The following is a 19,712-nucleotide window of genomic DNA, read 5'->3' as shown; positions in this document are numbered from 1 at the left end:
GGCGTCTTTTTTCTAGGCAAGGTTTGAGTTTTAGGCCTTGAAGAAGAAGATGGCGTAGGTTTGATATGCAAGTCAGTAGGCCTGAATACACCCTCAGAAGCCGGTGCCTGCACAGTGGCTCCGGACCCATCCAAGCTAGAGACATCCACAGGTTCCACAGTTGAAGCATCTCACAGCATACCGGACTCGGAATGGGTCTCAGTAGAGGCCTGTGAATCTGAAGTAGCGAGTATCAGGGGCTGCGAAAGTGCCTCACTAAGTACCAGCGAACTGGCTTAGGAGAAGCTTTGAAGGCAGCTTTGGACCTAGGCAGCCTGTCTCTGTCTTTATCTTTGCGTTTTTTCGGAATGTCGGTAGTCGGTGGCTTACTGAAGACACATCTGGATAATTGAACCGACGACGAATAGTTCATTGTTTAAATAAGGCACAAAACCAACAGCGAGGTATGCAGTGGTCAGGGCCTAGGCAAGGAATACAGTACGAATGAAAATCTTTATGAAGTATTTGCTTTCCACAAGAAATGCTATTATTTACTTTTACTGACATCAGTTTAGAGGCAAAAAAGCAAAAAGAAGTTTCCCCAATGGGGTACTTAGCTTTAGTTGAAGACTTCGGTTCTGAAACTCGAAAATGAAAATTTCAGGAGTTGGCCGACCGGCACTTGCAAACTGCTTCTGCTTTGGGCACCACACGGCAAGAAAGACTGATGTAATGGCATTGGCTGCATGTTTTATACCCCTGACTACCTGATGTCATGGAAGAAGAGACAGCAACCGAGGCAGGATCCAAGACTTTGTTAATCAGGCCGACTGAGGGCTACTGCAAGCAGATAACCCAAATGTGATGACTGCAACAGTGAAACACGAAGAACATTCCTAAGATCTTTCCTAACATAATCGGAGGTCAGGCAATGAGAACATCTCACCTATGTTGTCAAGAGGAAGTGTATAGAAATGAGTTAACTAAGCTAAGAACAGGTTTCATTAATAGGGGGTACAGTGAACATGAAATTGTTAAGGTGTACCATTAATGTACACAAAGAAAGGAAAGGTACAGCTAAACCCTACTAATCTGACAGAGTAGGTAGTGGACAGGGTAGGTATTAGGAATAGTGTATTACCATACATTTCAATGATTTTACCATATACAAGAGATGTGAAAAGGTTTGAAACCATCATACGACAAAAAAGCATATGCTGTTAGTAGATGAGGATACTACCAACATAGTGGGTGGACAACCACAGTTTGCATTTAGAAATAAGAAAAATCTGAAACGGCAGCTTTGCTATCCAAGGACACCTGCTCTGATGGATAGCACAGTGAATGGTACCCATATATGTGGAAAATGTACACAGTGCATTTATATAGATGAATCAAGGTTTTTTAAGCAACCTGAAACAGGGTGTCTATGGGAGCGAAGGAATTCTGCTGACTGCAATACTAAGAATGCAGTGTACGTAGCTCACTGCACAACATGTCTCCATTTCTATGTTGGCAAAACTAACCATCACCTTAGGGAACGGATAAGGGATCACCTTTACTGCACTAGAAAAGGGCAATTGTATAGTGCTTTGACTAAGCATACATTGGATAAGGGGGATGACCATATATTTTTGTTTCGGGTTTTACACATTCAGGATGTCAGCAATAGGATGGGGGACAGTCAATACTACTGAAAATATGGAAGTAAAATGGCACATAGAGGTTTGGGTTTGAATGACAGTGTTCCATTAAAGCCAGTGCTAAAATCTAGAAGGTTAAAATAAAATAAAAAATACAATAAAAAATAATACTATTTTAACAAGAGAAGACTACATAAATACATGCAGGACTTTGGGTCAATACGACAGTATTTCTTGAGCTGCTTCTAGCATAGATATCATTAAAGATGAGCATTTGTTAAGATGTATGTATTAAAGCATATGTACTTACTAGGTGGACAACATGTGCATTTATTAGGCAGAATATATGTACTCATTAAGTTGTTGAGTGTTTACTGCTTATACTTATATATATTTTATGCTTATATCTATGCACATAAGTAGTTACTAAATGGGGAACATGAATATATGTATTTATTCATGGACTTTTTATGCATTTTATTTATATTTATCCACATGTTCTTGTCTTTACATTTTGTGCATGTGGTTTTTAAACAGAGTTTTTCTGACTTCAGCAATTAACTAAGGGCAAAACGTAGCCATAGTAACTAGTTGATTGCTGAGTGCTGAATTAACTTTGAGAGGTAGGACTGGTTGTTCTAGTAATGAATTAAAGTATTTAAGTGCTGTTGCTCTGAATGAACTGTGTCATGAAGCATTGTGAAAGTGCTCACCATTTTGTATTAAAAAAGATTTTACTTTGTCGTGGTTCAGCTTCTTTATTCCAGCTACCTTCCTACTGGGCACCTGTGTTTCAACATTTTCAACTTCTGGGCTGGTTTGGATTTATTTGTTTGCTTCTTTTATACAATGGTATGGAGATGTCCAAAGGGTGGGAGAGGCAATCAACTTAAACCGTGGCCAGATGTGGATTCCACCTTTGACAGAGGTCCCTGAATTTATGACTGCAGCAGTTACTTCTTTCATTAAGATCATCAAAGGGTTCTGTGCTGGGCCCTCTGTTAGCAACATTTATTTTTCAGATATGCAAGCCAGTACCCCAGAAGTATGACTAATTTTGCTGGCGACTGCAGACTGGACACTACTACCTGCTTATTCACTGATAAACAGTTCCAGTAAGGGCTGCAATATGCACAAATGGTACTAGATACAAGGTCTTCCAGGACATATATTTTCAGCAGAGGCAGTGAATTCATAATGGGCAAGTATAAACTTTGCTAGAATAAAACATATCCCATGGTGAAGCAGGGTTATGAATATGGAGAGAAGAGGAGGTAATGCATAAAGTGACACTTAGAAAAGCTTTGCATACTTAAAAGTGAAGCAAAAAAAAAAAAAAAAAAAAAACTGCCCAAATGAAAATTATACAAATAAGCCAAAAGAACTTTTTGAAGGAATAACTTACACCAGTTTTCAACTGTTAAGAACAGGTAGTTGAGAAAAGAAAGCACATGAGCTGTAAGGGATCTAATCTCTTTATGGACACCCAAAAGGAAGAGAGTCCACTTATCTTTGCAGATCTTCTGACTAGAACATCTTTGAGGAGATGAAATCAGAATGAACACAATGTCTGTAAAAGGGGGACTGCTAGCCATCACTGGAAATGGAGAAGTCACAAAGCCACTCACCCATACATACATGTGCAAAAATCAACTCGCCCACACACGCATGCGTACAAAGCCATACACCCAAATATGCATACATACACACACACAAAGCCACATACTAACGAGGACTACCATTACAGATATGACATAACAAAGCTTCTTCCTCTAGTCATGTGCCATTCACTGCCTGCAAGCCTGCCTGCAAGCCTCCATCTGCTGATAAATAAATCGGCACACTGTGACTATTCACCACCTCATAGAATGGACAACCCAGTGTCGGCCACAGATTCCCATCTTCCCCTACCAGAGTCCTCCAGCACCTGAGATGTGACTTCTTCTCAGGTCACCTGGGTCATAATCGGGTATTTATCACTCGACACTACTCACAAATGACAACTAAATTTCAGACCTTAGCTGCTTCCCCAACATAGATGAAAAACAGCGTTAAATTTCTGCCACAAAACAGGACTGAGCAAAGCAGAACAGTGTTAAAAACCTTTCTTGGCCAGTAGAAAAATACTTGCATACGTGCATGAAGAGTTGTGTGTGACGTACAAATTTAATTATCCTGTGTTTAATATGACTGCTATACAACATATTTTAATTTCCTTTAAAGTTTTTATAAAGCCAATGGTTACTTTAACTAGAGCAAATAAATTAGTATTTTTATACTGGTTGCTCCTAAGTTATTACACTTTTGATAATCTGTACATTTTTTGTACTGGTTTAGTCTGCAGTTGCCAACTTTAGAATTCGTTTACCTTGAAAGTTACCAACTCAGCTGCTCAGCAGCTCTGCAAAACACAAAGTGTTTTATTCATCCAAGTAAATATAGTTCATCTGACTCTTAACCAGTGCACATTATCAGAAACAGAGCAAATCTGCAAGTGGCCAAACTACTGAACTCACTTAAAAATTGGCCAGTGGGCAGAGCTCTCACAGTGGAAACCTCTTTTCTTCTGTCCTGTCAGGATGTCCCAGATGATGATGGCTTGTGGGTCATCTTTTGTATCCATCAGTGGACTGAAGGTGACAAGATACCTATACAGAAAATATAAGATTTAGTGCCAGCAATTTAGAGTGAAGGCTACCAAATTTTTATACAATACCTGCATTATTACAGCAATTTTACTCATATACACTGATCAGACTAACAGGTACTGCAATAACATTAGGAAGCATTTTGTACAGTAAAACAGAGACAAGAATGCAGCTTTTAAAGAACTGTACATATGAGTACCCTCCATGCATTGAAGTTTTCCAAATGATGTGATAATTTAATAGAATCTCAGCAGTATTAGTTTTCCTTAAACCTGCTATTGTTTCAAAAGTTTTATAACACCCCTTTAGAATCATCAGCTGAAAAACACATTGGTTTTCTTGTCACAGGCACGCCTACCTTCCTCATATGACAATACGGTGAAACCAACTAATCAAACTGCTACTGAGCATACATGCTTTTTAATAAAATCCAAAATCAGAATGACAGCTCAGTACACAAGATATTTTCCAGTTACTAATAAATTAACCAGCTAAACACGGCGGAATAAACTGAACAAACTTTAATAAAATAACTGAAAAACAATTAAAAACGTATTAAACAACAGCAATGGTCTGAGGAAGCACTGTTATAGTGTGAAATCTCTTACCATTGTTTAATACGTTTTTAATTGTTTTCAAGTTACTTTATTAAAGTTTGTTCAGTTTATTCTGCCGTGTTTAGCTGGTTATTTTAATTTAGTTTATCTGGTGGTTGTGTTTTAACCAGTTTTAATTCGTCTATTAGTTTTGTTTTGTGTATCTTCCAATTACAACACCATTAGCAAATGAAATTCTTATAATTTATATGTTGTTGTTGTTTGTCTTGCGGCTTTTCCCGGTAAGGGGTCGCCACAGCAGAACTCCAGTCCGTTAATGATTGGCAGTAGTTTTTTTTTACAAAATGCCAAGGTGCCAGCTCGACACTTAACCTTCAAAGAAGGCACGCCCATTTACGCACGCATGTCTTTCGAACGCTACCCAACTGCGGGGAGGACATGCAGACTCCACACAGAAGGCACTCCCAAGCCCAGCAGAGTACTCTGCTTTTAAAAAAGTGCTACAGCAGGTAAACAAAATAATACTGAATAAAACCTGTTTACCAGTTCTCCCATGAACTTGTTCTGACACAGCCATGCTCTTTTTCTTTTTTTGTTCACCGATGGTTTTGCAGATTCTGCAGCAATAGAGAACAGCTTTTCTATGCTTCAGAATAGATGCATCTGCCAGAACCCCAGGAAAGAAAAGGCTCATTATGCCCTGGTTTCAAACAAAATGCACAGAGGTGCAAATTTACCCATGTTATGACCCCTTTTTTGTAGGGAAATGTGTTAAGACTTAAGAGACACCCATCTTCATGAAAGACAAGTTAAAACTTCTTACACATAAAGCCCTGAATCTAAGATTTTGCATGGATGAAGAGATGATATCCACTAAAGCAAGAGTTAAGCAAAGAAAAAAATTCACAATGTTTAATCGGTCTAGAATGTGCAGAGAGGATAGCTTGTAATTTGTGAAATTCAAGTCCCAAACAATTTTAGTTAAAGGCAATAAACTGAATCTTTAAGTATTGGTCAAGGAGTGGCTGGGTGTTAGTATTTAAGTAATGGTTTTGACTGAATTTGAATGTTCTTGAAAGTCCTTGTAATTTGTGGATGACAGCGCTTAGTAATTTTACTTCTGAATAAACATGACTGTGGTATTTCATTGGGTTCTTGTGGCTTGGTTTACTGAATTTTCTATAGAAGCCACCCATATTGTGTGTTTAGATCTACTTTTTCCAATAGAAAAAAAGCTCTTTGAATTGAGGTGTACAACAGACATCCCATTAAAATAAATGTGTGAGGAGTCAAAAAAGACTTCTAAATGTTCTCTTGGAATCCCAACTTGTGTAACAGATCCGTCATCCAAGAGGGATTCCTGATGGTTTGAAAAAAATAACAGCAAAGTAAGCCAGCAAACAGACGCTGAACAAATCCAATATTTATTAAATGTCAGCCATAAAAAAAAGGTATTGGCTAATATAGCTACATAGCCTTCCTCAGTGTTAACAGAAGCAAAAAGCAAATTCCCTTTTATGCATGACATCAACCACAAAAAAAGATACTGATTGGTCAGATTATAAATGTTCATTCAGACCTGGTGGAAAAAGTCCACCTAATTTAATTATCCACTTTTTTCTTTGGCATCAAGAATATTGTGCCAACCTGCTTCATTTAATCTGTTGCCCTCAATTTTATCTGTGACCATAAATCTAAATGTCGCTGTGCAATGTACTAAGGAGTGTTTGTATAATGCACTAGTGGGCTTCCTTATCTTCATGTCACTAATGTTTTCGGACACCCTTATTCTCAATGGTCTAGAGGTCTGACCCACATAGAATGCTGAGCAACTTCACATAGGCAAATAAATTATCCAATCGCTACTGCAGTTAGCAAAAAGTGTAATATCAAAAACACTTCCTAGTTCTGACTCCTGAACTGTTTAGACCTTATAATTCTATTGCAGTGGCTACAATGACCACAGGGCAACCCCCCCGTAAGAGTATCCCCCAGTAGAATAGTTGGTACACCAGTGTCACCCGAACATCTAGCTCCATGTTTATAGTGGTTTAAATGGGAACCCAGATTTCTGCCTCCACGAAAAGAAAAGTGGCATTTCTCCTGAAGAAATTGAGACAGATTGTGATCTGCCAACAAAATATTCCAATGCCTCTGTACACTATTCATAAGCGTGTCTGTGTTCCTGCCATATGTGGTCACCAACCTGACTTCAGAGTTCTTAATCACTTGTTCATCTTTATATTTCAACAGATCACCCCTCTTTAGTGTAGTAGCCCAATTACTAGCCGTCAGTACATATCCCATTTTATAGCCTCTTTCACGAAACTGCCTAGTACGATCTTTCCTAAAGTATTCATAAGTAGAATCCCCTGAGCAAATTCGTCTCATTCTAATGAACTGCGACTTGGGGATGTTCCTAGCTATATGAGGTAGATGATAGCTGGATGCATGGAGAAGGGAATTATACTGTGGATATTTGCGAAATACCTCTGTTCGTAAAGTGTGATCGGTATTTCTAGTAACTAGAACATCAAGATATGTTATTTGCTCCAGACTGTAATCCACAGTAAATTGCAGGCCCCATTTGTTTTCATTAAGGTAGCCAACAAATTCCAACAAATAATCCACATCCGATCTCCAAACCAATCAGCAATCATCCAAAAACCTCTGCCAGGTAGATGTTATGTGCCTGGTCATAAATCAAATGTTCCTCGTCATAAGCCATGAAGAGGTCTGCATATATAGGGGCAAAAGAAGCCCCCATAGCTGTACCCTTAATTTGCCAATAGCATTGCTCCTGATAGAAAAATACATTTTTGGTAAGGACATGTTCAGTAATGCATAGTGGCTGTTCTTCAATTTGATATTCAGGCCATGCAATTGCCATACGTGCAGGGGGTAGCTTTTTTCGGTTTGAAAAAGACTCAGCAAAGATAAGCAAGTAACCTAAATGTGGAATTCCTGAAGCCTGCAATGAGCTATAACTGGAGCTAGACGCTTTATGAACACTCTTGGTGCAGTGGATAGTCCAAAGGGTAAGGCAGGGAAAGTACAGTTGTGCACACTTACCATAAATATAGATGTTCGAGTGTATTCACTGTTGCAGTCATCACCTGTGGGTTATCCCTGCTGTGGTAACCTTCAGCAGGCCCGAATACGAAAGTCAATGTTTTTCTGCATCAGCTGCTGTCGCATGTACACCATCAGTTTGTCAGTGCTATAAAGGAAGGCAGTTGATGCCATTACATCAGTTTTTCTTGCCCTAACCAGTCAGACGCCGAAGGAAATATGGCAAAGTGGTCCTGGTGGTTAAAAACCACCCTAAGAAGCTTATGTCTCCCTAAGGAAAAAGGATACAAGGGGGAAAGGAGGGAGGGAAACTAGGACTGCAACGGTGAATATACTTGAACATATACATTTATGGTAAGTGTACACTTGAACATATACATTTATGGTAAGTGTACACTTGAACATAAACATTTATGGTAAGTGCACACTTGAACATAAACATTTATGGTAAGTGCACACTTGAACATAAACATTTATGGTAAGTGCACACTTGATCATATACATTTATGTTAAGTGCACACTTGAACATATACATTTATGGTAAGTGCACACTTGAACATATACATTTATGGTAAGTGCACACTTGAACATATACATTTATGGTAAGTGTACACAACTGTACTATGGTCTTCGTGTTTCACTGTTGCAGTCATAACCTGTGGGAAGATTCCCAAAGCTGAGGAGAGGGGTCGAAGGATTAGTTAAGAGACCTAGGCATGGGTAAGCAAGCCCTGCAGAACTACAGAGGCAAACGCTGCCCAAGATGTCCCTGGTGGGAACTCCTCTCTGAGTAAAGCTGTGGAAGTGGAGGCTGCCCTGGTGGAATGGGTACAAGAAGACTTGGGGGGTGGTTTCCCATTTAATCTGTAGCAGAAATGGATACAGTGTGATATCCATTTGGAAATGGGCTTCCCCTCTGCCCCTGGGGCAAAAAGTTGGTCCATTTTCCTGAAGGGTTTAGTACAGTCCAGGTAGTATCTGAGCTGTCTGTGCAGAATTCTTTCCCCCCTTGTTTTGAGCATTAGGGAAGAAGGTGTGTAGATGAATGGCCTGGTTGAGAGTCACATTAGATACCACCTTGGGCATAAAGGAGGGGCTAGTCCTAAGGGAGACCCTGTCTGCAAGGAAAATGATGAAGGGCTCAATGGCCATCAGTGCCTGAAGTTCTGAAACCCTTCTGGCTGAGTTGACAGCTAGGACGAAAGCAGTCTTCCACGAGAGGTATTTCAGTTCTGCTGCAGCAGCAGGTTCGAAGGGTGGTACGGTTAGTTTTTCCAAAACATAATTCAGGTCTCAGGCTGGCGTGGGTGGCCTTCTGGAAGATCTGATATTAGAAGGCCATCTGAAGAATTGTTTAATCAAAGGATGTGAGAACAGTGGCTGGTCTGTATCGGCATGAGCTGAAATGGCTGAGGCGTGGATTTTAACAGAAGAGAAGGAGAGGCCACTATTGAGTAACTCTGCTAGATAGTCCAGGATAAGAGGGACAGAAGAGGAACTTGCCCTTTGGACTGGCTCCAGGAGCAGAATCTTTTCCATTTCCCTGCACAAGATTTTCTGGTGCTGGGCCTTCTGGCCTCTGTGATAATGTCTAGGGCCTATTTGCTTAACAGGTGCTCCTTGCTTGCCTTTAGAGTATTAGCCATGCTGACGGTTTGAGAGTCTGCAAGTCTGGGTGCAGCATTCACCCCCCCCCCACACACACTTGAGTCAAGAGGTCTGGGATCAGGGGAAGCTGCCTGGGAGGTTGTGATGTCAGGCTACACAGCAAGGGGTACCAATGCTGTCTGGGCCAATCTAGAGCAATGAGGATGACCTTTGGTCCCTCCTCCCTTATCTTGATCAGTACCTTGGGAATAAGAGGCAGAGGAGAGAATGCGTACACAAAGAGGGAGTTCCAGGCGGAAGGTCAAGGCACCCACCTTCCACACTAGGTGGTGATATGGTTTACTTTCAGATTTTCGTAATGGACAATATCAATCATGCATTTGGGCGAACCTAATGTGTGAAATTCAAACTGACATTCTCAGAAGTTCGAACATCAGCAAATCGAATAGCTGATTCACTGACTTTTGAACTAAAATGTTGAGGGCACATCGTAATGCAGGGGGGCAAGCCCCCCTGCACCCCCCCACTTTAATATACCAACTCCAAGATCGTATTACAGTGGGGAATGGGATCATTTCCCGATCCCCGCTATAGTGCAATCCGCACCCACAATGTCGAATCTGCAATGAGTCCATTGCACATTCGGACAATTTTTTGTCAAAGTTTTGCAACTTTGCAAACCTCCTTTCGCACAAAGTGGAGTCGCACAAGTGCATAATGCACTTATGAAGGTAAACCGGTGATACTCCCTAGTACATAATTTCTTTAGTAGGTGGTTGAGGTGTGAAGCAAAGAGATCCACCTCCAGATTTCCCCACTCCTGAGTGACTTGCAAAAAGATCTTTCGGTGGAGCTGCCATTCATGTGGGCCCAGTAAGTTTCTGCTTAAGTGGTCTGCCAGGGTGTTGTTGATCCCTGGTAGGTACTGGGCTATCAGGTGTAATCCCATGCAGGAGGCTGCCAGCCAGAGGTTCATGGCTAGCCTACACATAGGGTAACATTGGGTCCATCCCTGTTTGTTGATGTACCACATAACTGTGGTGTTGTCTGTTTTGATAGGAGAACCCCTGGCCTGAGATGGGGTTGGAAGGATGTCACAGCCTTTTGTACTGCTACAATTTCCTTCTGGTTGATATGCAAGGGAAGGTGCTGGGCATCCCAAAGACCTTGGGTGCACCTGCCTGTTAGGTGAGCGCCCTAAGCAATGTCTGAGGCATCAGTGGTCATGGTCTGCCTGGTAGGGTGGAGGATGAAGGGGAGACCCTTGTTCTTGGCACAGGCTCCTGCCCACCAGAGAAATGCAGCCCTTATACAGGGAAGCAGAGGGAAAGAGGTCTCTAGAGGCTATGAATATTGACACCAAAGGCTCTTTAGATACCACTGAAGCTTTTTCATGTGAAGCCTGGCCAGAGGAATTAGAAGGATGCAAGATGCCACGTACCCCAAGGCTTGCAGGAACTTCCTCGCCATGACATGACTTTTGGATGCCAGCTGGGTAAAGTATACAGGCAGGAAGCTCTGCTTTTCTGGGGATAGGAAGACCATTTGGGATGCTGTGTCCAGCAGTGCTCCCAAGAAAATGATCCTACTGGAGGGTGTTTGCCTTGATTTCTTCTCGTTGATGGTGTATCCTAAGGAAGTTAGGAGGGTTTTGACAAAGCGAGGGTCCTGAAGCAGCTTTTCTTTGCACTCTGCCTGAATGAGGTAGTTATCCAGATAAAGGTAAATCTGTATATTTCTCAGTCTGCAAAATGCTACGGCTGGGGCTAAACATTAGGTGAATACTCTGGGAGCAGTAGAAAAGCCAAAGGGAAGCACAGAGGACTGAAAGTGTTATGAGAGCCTGCTCTGAAGTGAAGGAATTTCCTGCAGGATTCCCTTATGGGGATGTGGAGGTAGGCATCTTTTAGGTATAGGGTCACTAACCAGGCATTTTTTGTCAGCACAGGCAGCAGCTGCTGCAAAGTTAGCATTTTGAACTTGGGGACCACCAAGGAGGTGTTCAGAATGGATAGATCCAGGATGAGGCGCCAAGTGCCCTCCTTTCTGGGAACAAGGAATAGCCTGGAATAAAATCCTTTGCCAGTTTGATCTGCGGGAACAGGTTTTACTGCCTCCTGGGATATGAGAGGTTGGACTTGTTTTAATGCCTCTGCCCACTGATTTGGAGGCAAGTTTGGGTACCCTCTGGGAACTGGGAATTGGGAGTTCATGGACAGTAAATTTGTATCCCTGAAAAATGATATTTAAGACCCACTGGTCCTTTGTTACAGACAGCCAATTTTCTTTTCAGGGGGACAACCTTCCTCCTAGCTTTTGGTGGGTGAAAGGAGGGCAGAAGGGGGAGTGGGACTCAGAGTTTTTGCCATAGAGGGATGGCTTAGAACTCCCTGCCTTTGGGGCAGGAGTGGTCCACTGTTTGGTTCTCTGCTGTCCCTGGGATAGGGGCCTGGGTGGTCTGTCCCTGCGGGGCTTACCTTGCCCCTGTCGGCTAGGTGCAGGAAAAGACCAGTGCTTAGAGGGAAATTCCTGCTGAACCTAAGAGGTTAAACCTGAAAGAAATATTTTACTGTTTGCATTGATTTTGCTTAGTCTTCCATCTTTTTAAGCACCTCTTCTGCTTTATCTCCAAACAAGCAGCCTTTATCCAAGGGTACATCAATTAATTTAGACTCGGCATGATCAGGGAGAGGGTGTTCCTTCAACCATGCATGTCTCCTAATGACAGATCCAGACACTGCTGTCCTGCTTGAGGCTTCCAGGGCATCATATCCACAGTGTAATGAGTTTTTGGCCACTTGACAAGTAGAGTGCATTACATCTGCTAACTCTTTACAATTGGCACAATCAGGAAAGGTAGAAATCTTTTGCTTTAATAGTTCCAAAGTGTGTTGTTGATATTTTAACATATGGAACTGACAGTTGAGTGCTCAGACAGCTAAGGTTGCAGAGGTGTAAATTTTTTTACCCCATCTGTTCAGAGCTCTGGCATCCTTGTAAGAAGGAGTAGGATTCTTTGCAGAACTAGCCCTAGCTCCTTTAGGTCCCTGTGCAATAACCTCCGGGTCTGCAGCAGGAGTTTCGTGCAGGTATTTGTGAGAATCCAGTACTCTGTAATATTGGTCAGGTTTACTGGGAGCAGGTGGGAGGGCGTCAGGGGCTAAGCCGGATTCATGGAAAATATCCATCACTTCTAAGATAGGGGGTGGCCAGGGGTCTGTGCTGGGGCAGGTCTAGAAACTCTTTTAGCCTTTTCTTAGATTGAGGGAAGTCCTGAGATTCCCAGTGGAAATGTTCCCTGAGGCTGTGAAGGGTTTCCCCAAAGGAAAGGTCTTCTGGTGGGGAGGCAGAAGGAATGGATTCCTCTGCATCTGAATCCTCATAAGCAGTCAGAGGTGGTTGTTCCTCTTCAAAATCTGAATAATCAAGATTCATCAGAAACCTGCTCTGTCATTATTTCAGGAGAAGGGTCTCTTTTCCTTTTAGAAGTTGTGGCCTGACTGTCCCTGATAAGGGAGATAAGATCCTCTGCCATCTTAAGCATTTGGGCTTGGGGTGGTGGAGCAGGAGTAAGATGGTGGCTAGAGGTAGATTTTCTAGGAGTTGCCTGGATTCTGGGCCTAAGAGTATCAATCGGTCTAAGAGAAACGGTACTCGGGTGAGAAGACGTCGTGTTTCGTCTAGAATCGGTAGTGCAAAGGCCTCCTCAGAAGCCGGTGCCTGCATCGCAGCTCCAGACCCAACCGAGGCAGAGACAACCAAATGCTTGGGAGATGAAGCTTTCTGAGGCATACCAGACTTCGAAAGGGTCTAGGTAGAGGCCTGTGTAGATATCATATCGGGCATCGGGGGCTGCGAAAGCGCCTCACTGAATTCCGGAGAACTGACAACCTGCTTAGCAGTAGAGTTGTCAGAAATCTTAGCCTTGTGTTGTCTGTCTCTATCCCTACTTTTTCTGGAATGTCTACGGATTGTTGGCTGACGGACACCATTTGTGAAGACAGAGATCAAAAATACCCATCTACAATAAGAGCTCTATGACGAACAGTTCTCACGTTAAAGAGGTCACAGAACCAGCAACGGGGGAACGTCGTGGTCTGGGCCTAAGCAAGTGACGCAGTATAAATGGAAGTCTAGGTGTGGGATCTGCTTTCCACAGGCGAGACAATTGTTAACTTTATCGGACATCGGTTACTGCAAGAAAAAAGGATCCCCAACGGGGTACTTGGCTTTAGAAATTTTCAGCTGTAATCCGAGCTCTGGTAGCGACCGACCGGCACACTTGTGAACTGCTTCTGCTACGGGCTCCACGGCAAGAAAGACTGATGTAATAGCATCAGCTGCCTTGCTTTATAGCACTGACGACCTGACGTCAGTCTACACGAGACAGCAGCTGATGCAGAAAAACAGTTACTCTTGTATTCGGGCCAGCCGAGAGCTACCACAGCAGGGATAACCCACAGGTGATGACTGCAACAGTAAAACACGAAGAACATCTGAGAATGTGATCCAGGCACACAAAACTTCAAGAAAATCATAAAGTCTGAATGAATAGGGATGTGATAAGTATCTTTTAAATCTAGTGTTACCGGGAAAGTTAAAGGAGGAAGAGAGAATAGGCTGTAAAGTGACATCATTTTTGAATCTGGCCACTATCACAAATAGATTTATGAACGAAGGCTCCATAATGTACAGTCGTGTACCTACCATAAATGTAGATATTCGAGTGTATTCACTGTTGCAGTCATTACGATTGAGTCATCCTGCTGGCAGGCTACCCGCAGTCGGCCCGAGTTCCAAAGTCTAGGTCCGGCATCGGTTGCTGTCGCCTCCTCCCTGACATCAGTGCGCCAGGGGTATAAAAGATGCAGCCGACGCCATTTTCTTCAGTCTTTCTTGCCACGTGGTGCCTGAAGCAAAAGCAGTTCGCAAGTGCCGGTCGGCCGACTCCTGAGACTTTCAAATTCGAATTTCAGATCCGAAGTCTTCATTAAAGCTAAGTACCCCGTTGGGGAAACTTTTTTCTTGCTCCAAACTATTAAGCATCGGTACGATTTTGCATTTCATTACTTTGGCAGAAGATTCAATTATATAATGCCGTCGGAACAGCCGACTACCGGAGTTTATAAAAAGCACACTGTAATGACTGCAACAGTGAAAGACGATGAACATCTGGTCTCCAAGCATTTTCTTAAATAAAAACCTAGCTCCATCACTTCCACTGACAGAATGTGTTGAAGTATTTTTTTTGGGGGGGGGGGGTGATAAAAAGGTCTGTTCTGGTGGATGAGGAATTAACGTCTGAAAGGAGAAATTTCCTCCCACTACCATATCTATCCTTAATGAATGATCTTCAGAACCAGTCTATCTGAAACCATATGCTGTCAAAGGGAAAAATGGAGATTCAGACTTTCTGGAAGGGAAATTGGGTTGTCAAGGCTGGAAAGGGAAATATTTTGGAGACTCTTTTTTTTTTTTTGAGGGGGAGGGGTCGTGAATTATTTTTGGAACCTCCTTATTTCTTATGTCTGTTTACCAGCACTTTGCTGAAACTGTTTATTTTGCAGTTTGCCAAAACTGGATAGCAGGTTCATAGATTAGTACTAGGCTAATTGCCCTTGCGGGCCATTTTAAGCCTTGCCAATTACCCCATGTGAGAATCAAACCATGCACCTTGTGTCTGCAAGGTAAACACCTTAACCATTCTGCCATCCTCCCACATTAGAAAAACCTGGGAATGTTAGAGATTCCTTGTGTCCACTTACTCTTTCCTCACACTTTTTGATGAGCTCTGCAGAAGAGGAACTGAAAACTAAATCTCTAACCGAAGGGCAATTTAAAATCTCATTTTTATCATCATCTGGGAGGTTCTGAGAATGCTACCAGGCAACCTCTTCAAAAAAGTAGCAGTGACCACACCACAGCCCTGAGAAAAGTATCAACTGAAACATACACACACACACCGTAAACAATGATTAGTGACTTGTACAGTGGACAAAACTTAATTATTTAAAGCATATTTTTCCTTGAAAGAAAAAAATGCAAACATTACTCATACTTTCTTAATTAGTTAGAATAAACTTTAACATATGAGCCTAGCAGTTCAAAATTCTGAAAATCAGAGTTGCAGAAGCATACATGTTTTCCCCCACACAATCTTTCCAGCCATGTCAGAAAGAGTAGGACTGGAATTAACCAAAATGTTTAGCACCAGTAGGATTAACAAAGCTAAAGCCGCTGGGTCAGGTTTACGATCGGTGTAAAAAACTTAAGACTGAGGAAATGTATACGTTATATCAGTCTTTTTATGGACAGTAGGCTGACAATCAAGAAAACTGCAGGTAGTAGCACGTTCATCCCACAGAGATAAAAGAACTAGGGGAATGCAGGTAGTGACACGCTCATCCCACAGAGTTACAAGAACTAGGGGAATGCAGGTAGTGACACGATCATCCCACAGAGCTAAAAGAACTAGGGGAATGCAGGTAGTGACAGGCTCATCCCACAGAGTTAAAAAAACTAGGGGAATGCAAGTAGTGACACGCTCATCCCACAGAGTTAAAAGAACTAGGGGAATGCAGGTAGTGACACGCTCATCCCATAGAGTTAAAAGAATTAGGGGAATGCAGGTAGTGACAGGCTCATCCCACAGAGTTAAAAAAACTAGGGGAATGCACGTAGTGACACGCTCATCCCACAGAGTTAAAAGAACTAGGGGAACGCAGGTAGTGACACGCTCATCCCACAGAGTTAAAAGAACTAGGGGAATGCAGGTAGTGACACGCTCATCCCACAGAGTTAAAAGAACTAGGGGAATGCAGGTAATGACACGCTCATCCCACAGAGTGAAAAGAATTAGGGGAATGCAGGCAGTGACACACTCATCCCACAGAGTTAAAAAAAACTAGGGGAATGCAGGTAGTGACACGCTCATCCCACAGAGTTAAAAGAACTAGGGGAATGCAGGTAGTGACACGCTCATCCCACAGAGTTAAAAGAATTAGGGGAATGCAGGTAGTGACACGCTCATCCCACAGAGTTAAAAGAATTAGGGGAATGCAGGTAGTGACACGCTCATCCCACAGAGTTAAAAGAATTAGGGGAATGCAGGTAGTGACACGCTCATCCCACAGAGTTAAAAGAAAGTACAGTTTTGTACCTACCATAAATGTAGATGTCCGATAGATATGCAACTGCAGTCATAACATATGGGTTTTCCTGCCTCAGGCAGCCCTCGGTAGGCCCAATTCCAAAGTCTGGGTCCGGCGTCGGCTGGTGTCACCTCCTCTCCGACGTCACAACGGCTGGAGTATAAAGGCATCGGCCGACGCCATTTTCTTCAGTGTTTCTTGCCCCAGATGTCAGGTGCCCACTTAGGAAGGCTAAATTTTGTAATGGATAAAAAATAATCCCAAGCATGCACAACAGTAATAAACAGATACACCATAGGAGATACCCCCAGCTGAAGGGAAGAGGGGTAGTGACCCAAAAGGAAGGATACAGAGGGGTTGGAGGGTGGGAAAATCCGACTGCAGTTGCATATCTATCAGACATCTACATTTATGGTAGGTACAAAACTGTACTATGTCCTTCAAGAATGCAACTGCAGTCATAACATATGGGTTGAATACCATAGCCAAGCTGGGGGTGGAAGGAACTTATGAGAAGGATGGTGTAGCTATAATCCCCTGCAGGACTGCCGAAGCAAAGCCTGCTCGGGATCTGGAGTATAAGGGCAGGTGGTAGTGCTTGGTAAATGTATGCATGGAGCTCCATGTAGCAGCCTCTAAAATGTCCTTTGTAGCCACTCCTCTTAGGAAAGCTGTGGAAGTGGCTATAGCTCTGGTGGAGTGTGGCCTAATATTGGCTGGTACACCTTTTCCATGGAAGGAGTAACAGAATCTGATGCAGTGTCCCATCCATTTTGAAACTGTTTGTTTGGAGATTGCCATTCCTTGTACTCCAGCAGCATAGGCTACAAACAGCTGGTCAGACCTTCTGGTGGCCTTAGTTCTGACCAAGTAGTAGCGTAGTTGTCTGTGTATGTCCAAAGTATGCAGTAGGTTTCCCCCCCCCCTATTTTGAGGATTGGGGAAGAATGTAGGCAGATGAATAGCTTGATTTAGAGACACCCTGGAAATAACTTTTGGCATGAATGTAAGGTTTGTTCATAGGGAGACTCTGTCTTGATGAAAAATGAGGAAGGGGGGCACTGCCATGAGTGCCTGTATCTCCGAAACTCTTCTTGCAGAAGTGACTGCCAATAAGAAGGCCGTCTTTCATGAAAGAAATTGTATTTCTGAGGATGCTGCTTGCTCAAAGGGAGGAAGAGTTAGTGTCAGGGACCCTATAATATCTGTCTGGCTTGACAGGAGCAGGAGGAAGAGAGTCAGGGTTGGCACTGGAGTCAGAGAAAACATCATCCATAACTGGAGGGATAGCCAGAGGTCTGTGCTGGGGGAGCTTGAGGAAAGTACGAAGCCTTTTCCTGGAGTCAGAGAATTCCTGACCCTGCCATTGAAAATGTTCCCTCATGGAATGCAGAACTTCCCCAAATGAGAAATCCTCTGGAGGGGAAGCAGAGGGAATAGATTCCTCAGCATCAGAGTCCTCGTAGGCCTGGAAGGTTTCTTCTTGAGTATCAGAGTGCTCAGAATCCCCAGAGGCTTCATCCGAGGAGAGGTCATCCACCTGCTCAGTTCTAGGCCTTTTCTCTGCAGGTGGCTGAGAACCCCTGTCCGGATGAGGCTGAGACCCCCTGATAAGGGAAATAAGATCTGCAGCCAGAGACATGATCTGCTTATCAGAGGAAGGGGCCTGGGCAGGCTTAGGATGGGCCTTGGCCTGACTGGCGGCCTTAGCACGTGCAAAGGCCTTGATGGACATGGAAACAGGAGGCCTAGCAGCCCCACGTGCAGGCGTTACCTTGTCCACAGGAATTGTGTCGGGTAGACCCAGAACTTCGGTTTCCGGAGGAAAATCAACAACCGGCACCGGAGAGGTCTCCGGGACCGAAGGTCGTGTTAGCGCTGTGTCGTCGGCCTGGAGCGGTAGATTTACCACTTCCGAAGGATCCGGAGCGCTAGTAGAGGGTTTAGGAGAAACATCAGTAGTGGACACGGGCCGAGGATGTCGGTCCCGGTCCTTGTGTTTTTTAGCAGATGGGGTTGTCGGTTGTTCCGACGGCATGATATACGCAAAAGATTCACCGAAGAAGTCCTCGGCGAATTCTGCCCGGCGCCTGAGAGTGCGCTTATTAAAGCAGGCACAGGCAGCACAGGCTGAGACGTCGTGGTCTGGGCCCAGGCAGGGAAGGCAGAGAGAATGGAAGTCCTTATGAGGTATTTGTTTACCACAAGACAAACAATTATTAACTTTTTCAATTTGTTCTGACATCAGCTGAGGCAAGAATAAATGTTCCCCAACGGGGTACTTAGCTTTTAGATGACTTCGGTACTGAAAACACAGGAGCTGACTGACCGGCACTTGCGAACTGCTTCTGCTTCGGGCACCGCGCAGCAAGAAAGACTGGAGAAAATGGCGTCGGCCGATGCCTTTATACTCCAGCCGTTGTGACGTCGGAGAGGAGGCGACACCAGCCGATGCCGGACCCAGACTTTGGAATTCGGCCGACCGAGGGCTGCCTGAGGCAGGACAACCCATATGTTATGACTGCAGTTGCATTCTTGAAGGACATCTAGGGGAATGAGTGAGGTGCTGGAAATTTCTTCTGTAACCACTCACACATAGGGAATAAGAAACCTCAGTCTTCTCCTATCTGTAACCACTCACACACAGGGAATAAGAAACCTCAGTCTTCCCCTATCTGTAACCACTCACACACAGGGAATGAGAAACCTCAGTCTTCTCCTATCTGTAACCACTCACACACAGGGAATAATAAACCTCAGTCTTCTCCCACTGAAAACACTGGCACACTCTGGAACAGTCTCAAGAGAAAAAGACCCACAGGAAGAAATCAAAACTACAGATCCCTCAGAGTCTGAATCAGAAAACTGATAAGAAACTCCTACATCTATCCCTTCATTTTCCTGTCAAGATTCAGAATCTTGAATCTCTTCAGGAAAAGATGCATCGTTTTCTTTTACCAGAAACCACCTTATAATCCTGAAATAAGCCCAGAGCCAGACCCAGTAAACTAGTCCTGTCCAAGGAATATTTGAGGAAGAGTAGCTACAGGTTTA

The 19,712-nt window shown here is 43.4% G+C and overlaps 1 protein-coding gene across 1 annotated transcript in view; it reads right to left on the bottom strand.

The window, feature by feature from the left end:
• The window catches only part of EIF3B (eukaryotic translation initiation factor 3 subunit B), a gene marked incomplete in the record, with an annotated part of 704,366 nt that overhangs the window by 494,716 nt on the left and 189,938 nt on the right, over positions 1 to 19,712 (bottom strand). Inside the window, 1 exon segment of the mRNA XM_044089128.1 lies at positions 4,139 to 4,270. Coding sequence (XP_043945063.1) covers positions 4,139 to 4,270 — 132 coding nt within the window.

The sequence above is a fragment of the Protopterus annectens genome, chromosome 12.part0, assembly GCF_019279795.1.
Source record: "Protopterus annectens isolate FY-2018-M chromosome 12.part0, PAN1.0, whole genome shotgun sequence".
Taxonomy (NCBI): domain Eukaryota; kingdom Metazoa; phylum Chordata; order Ceratodontiformes; family Protopteridae; genus Protopterus; species Protopterus annectens.
This window is presented reverse-complemented; position numbering and strand designations above follow the sequence as displayed.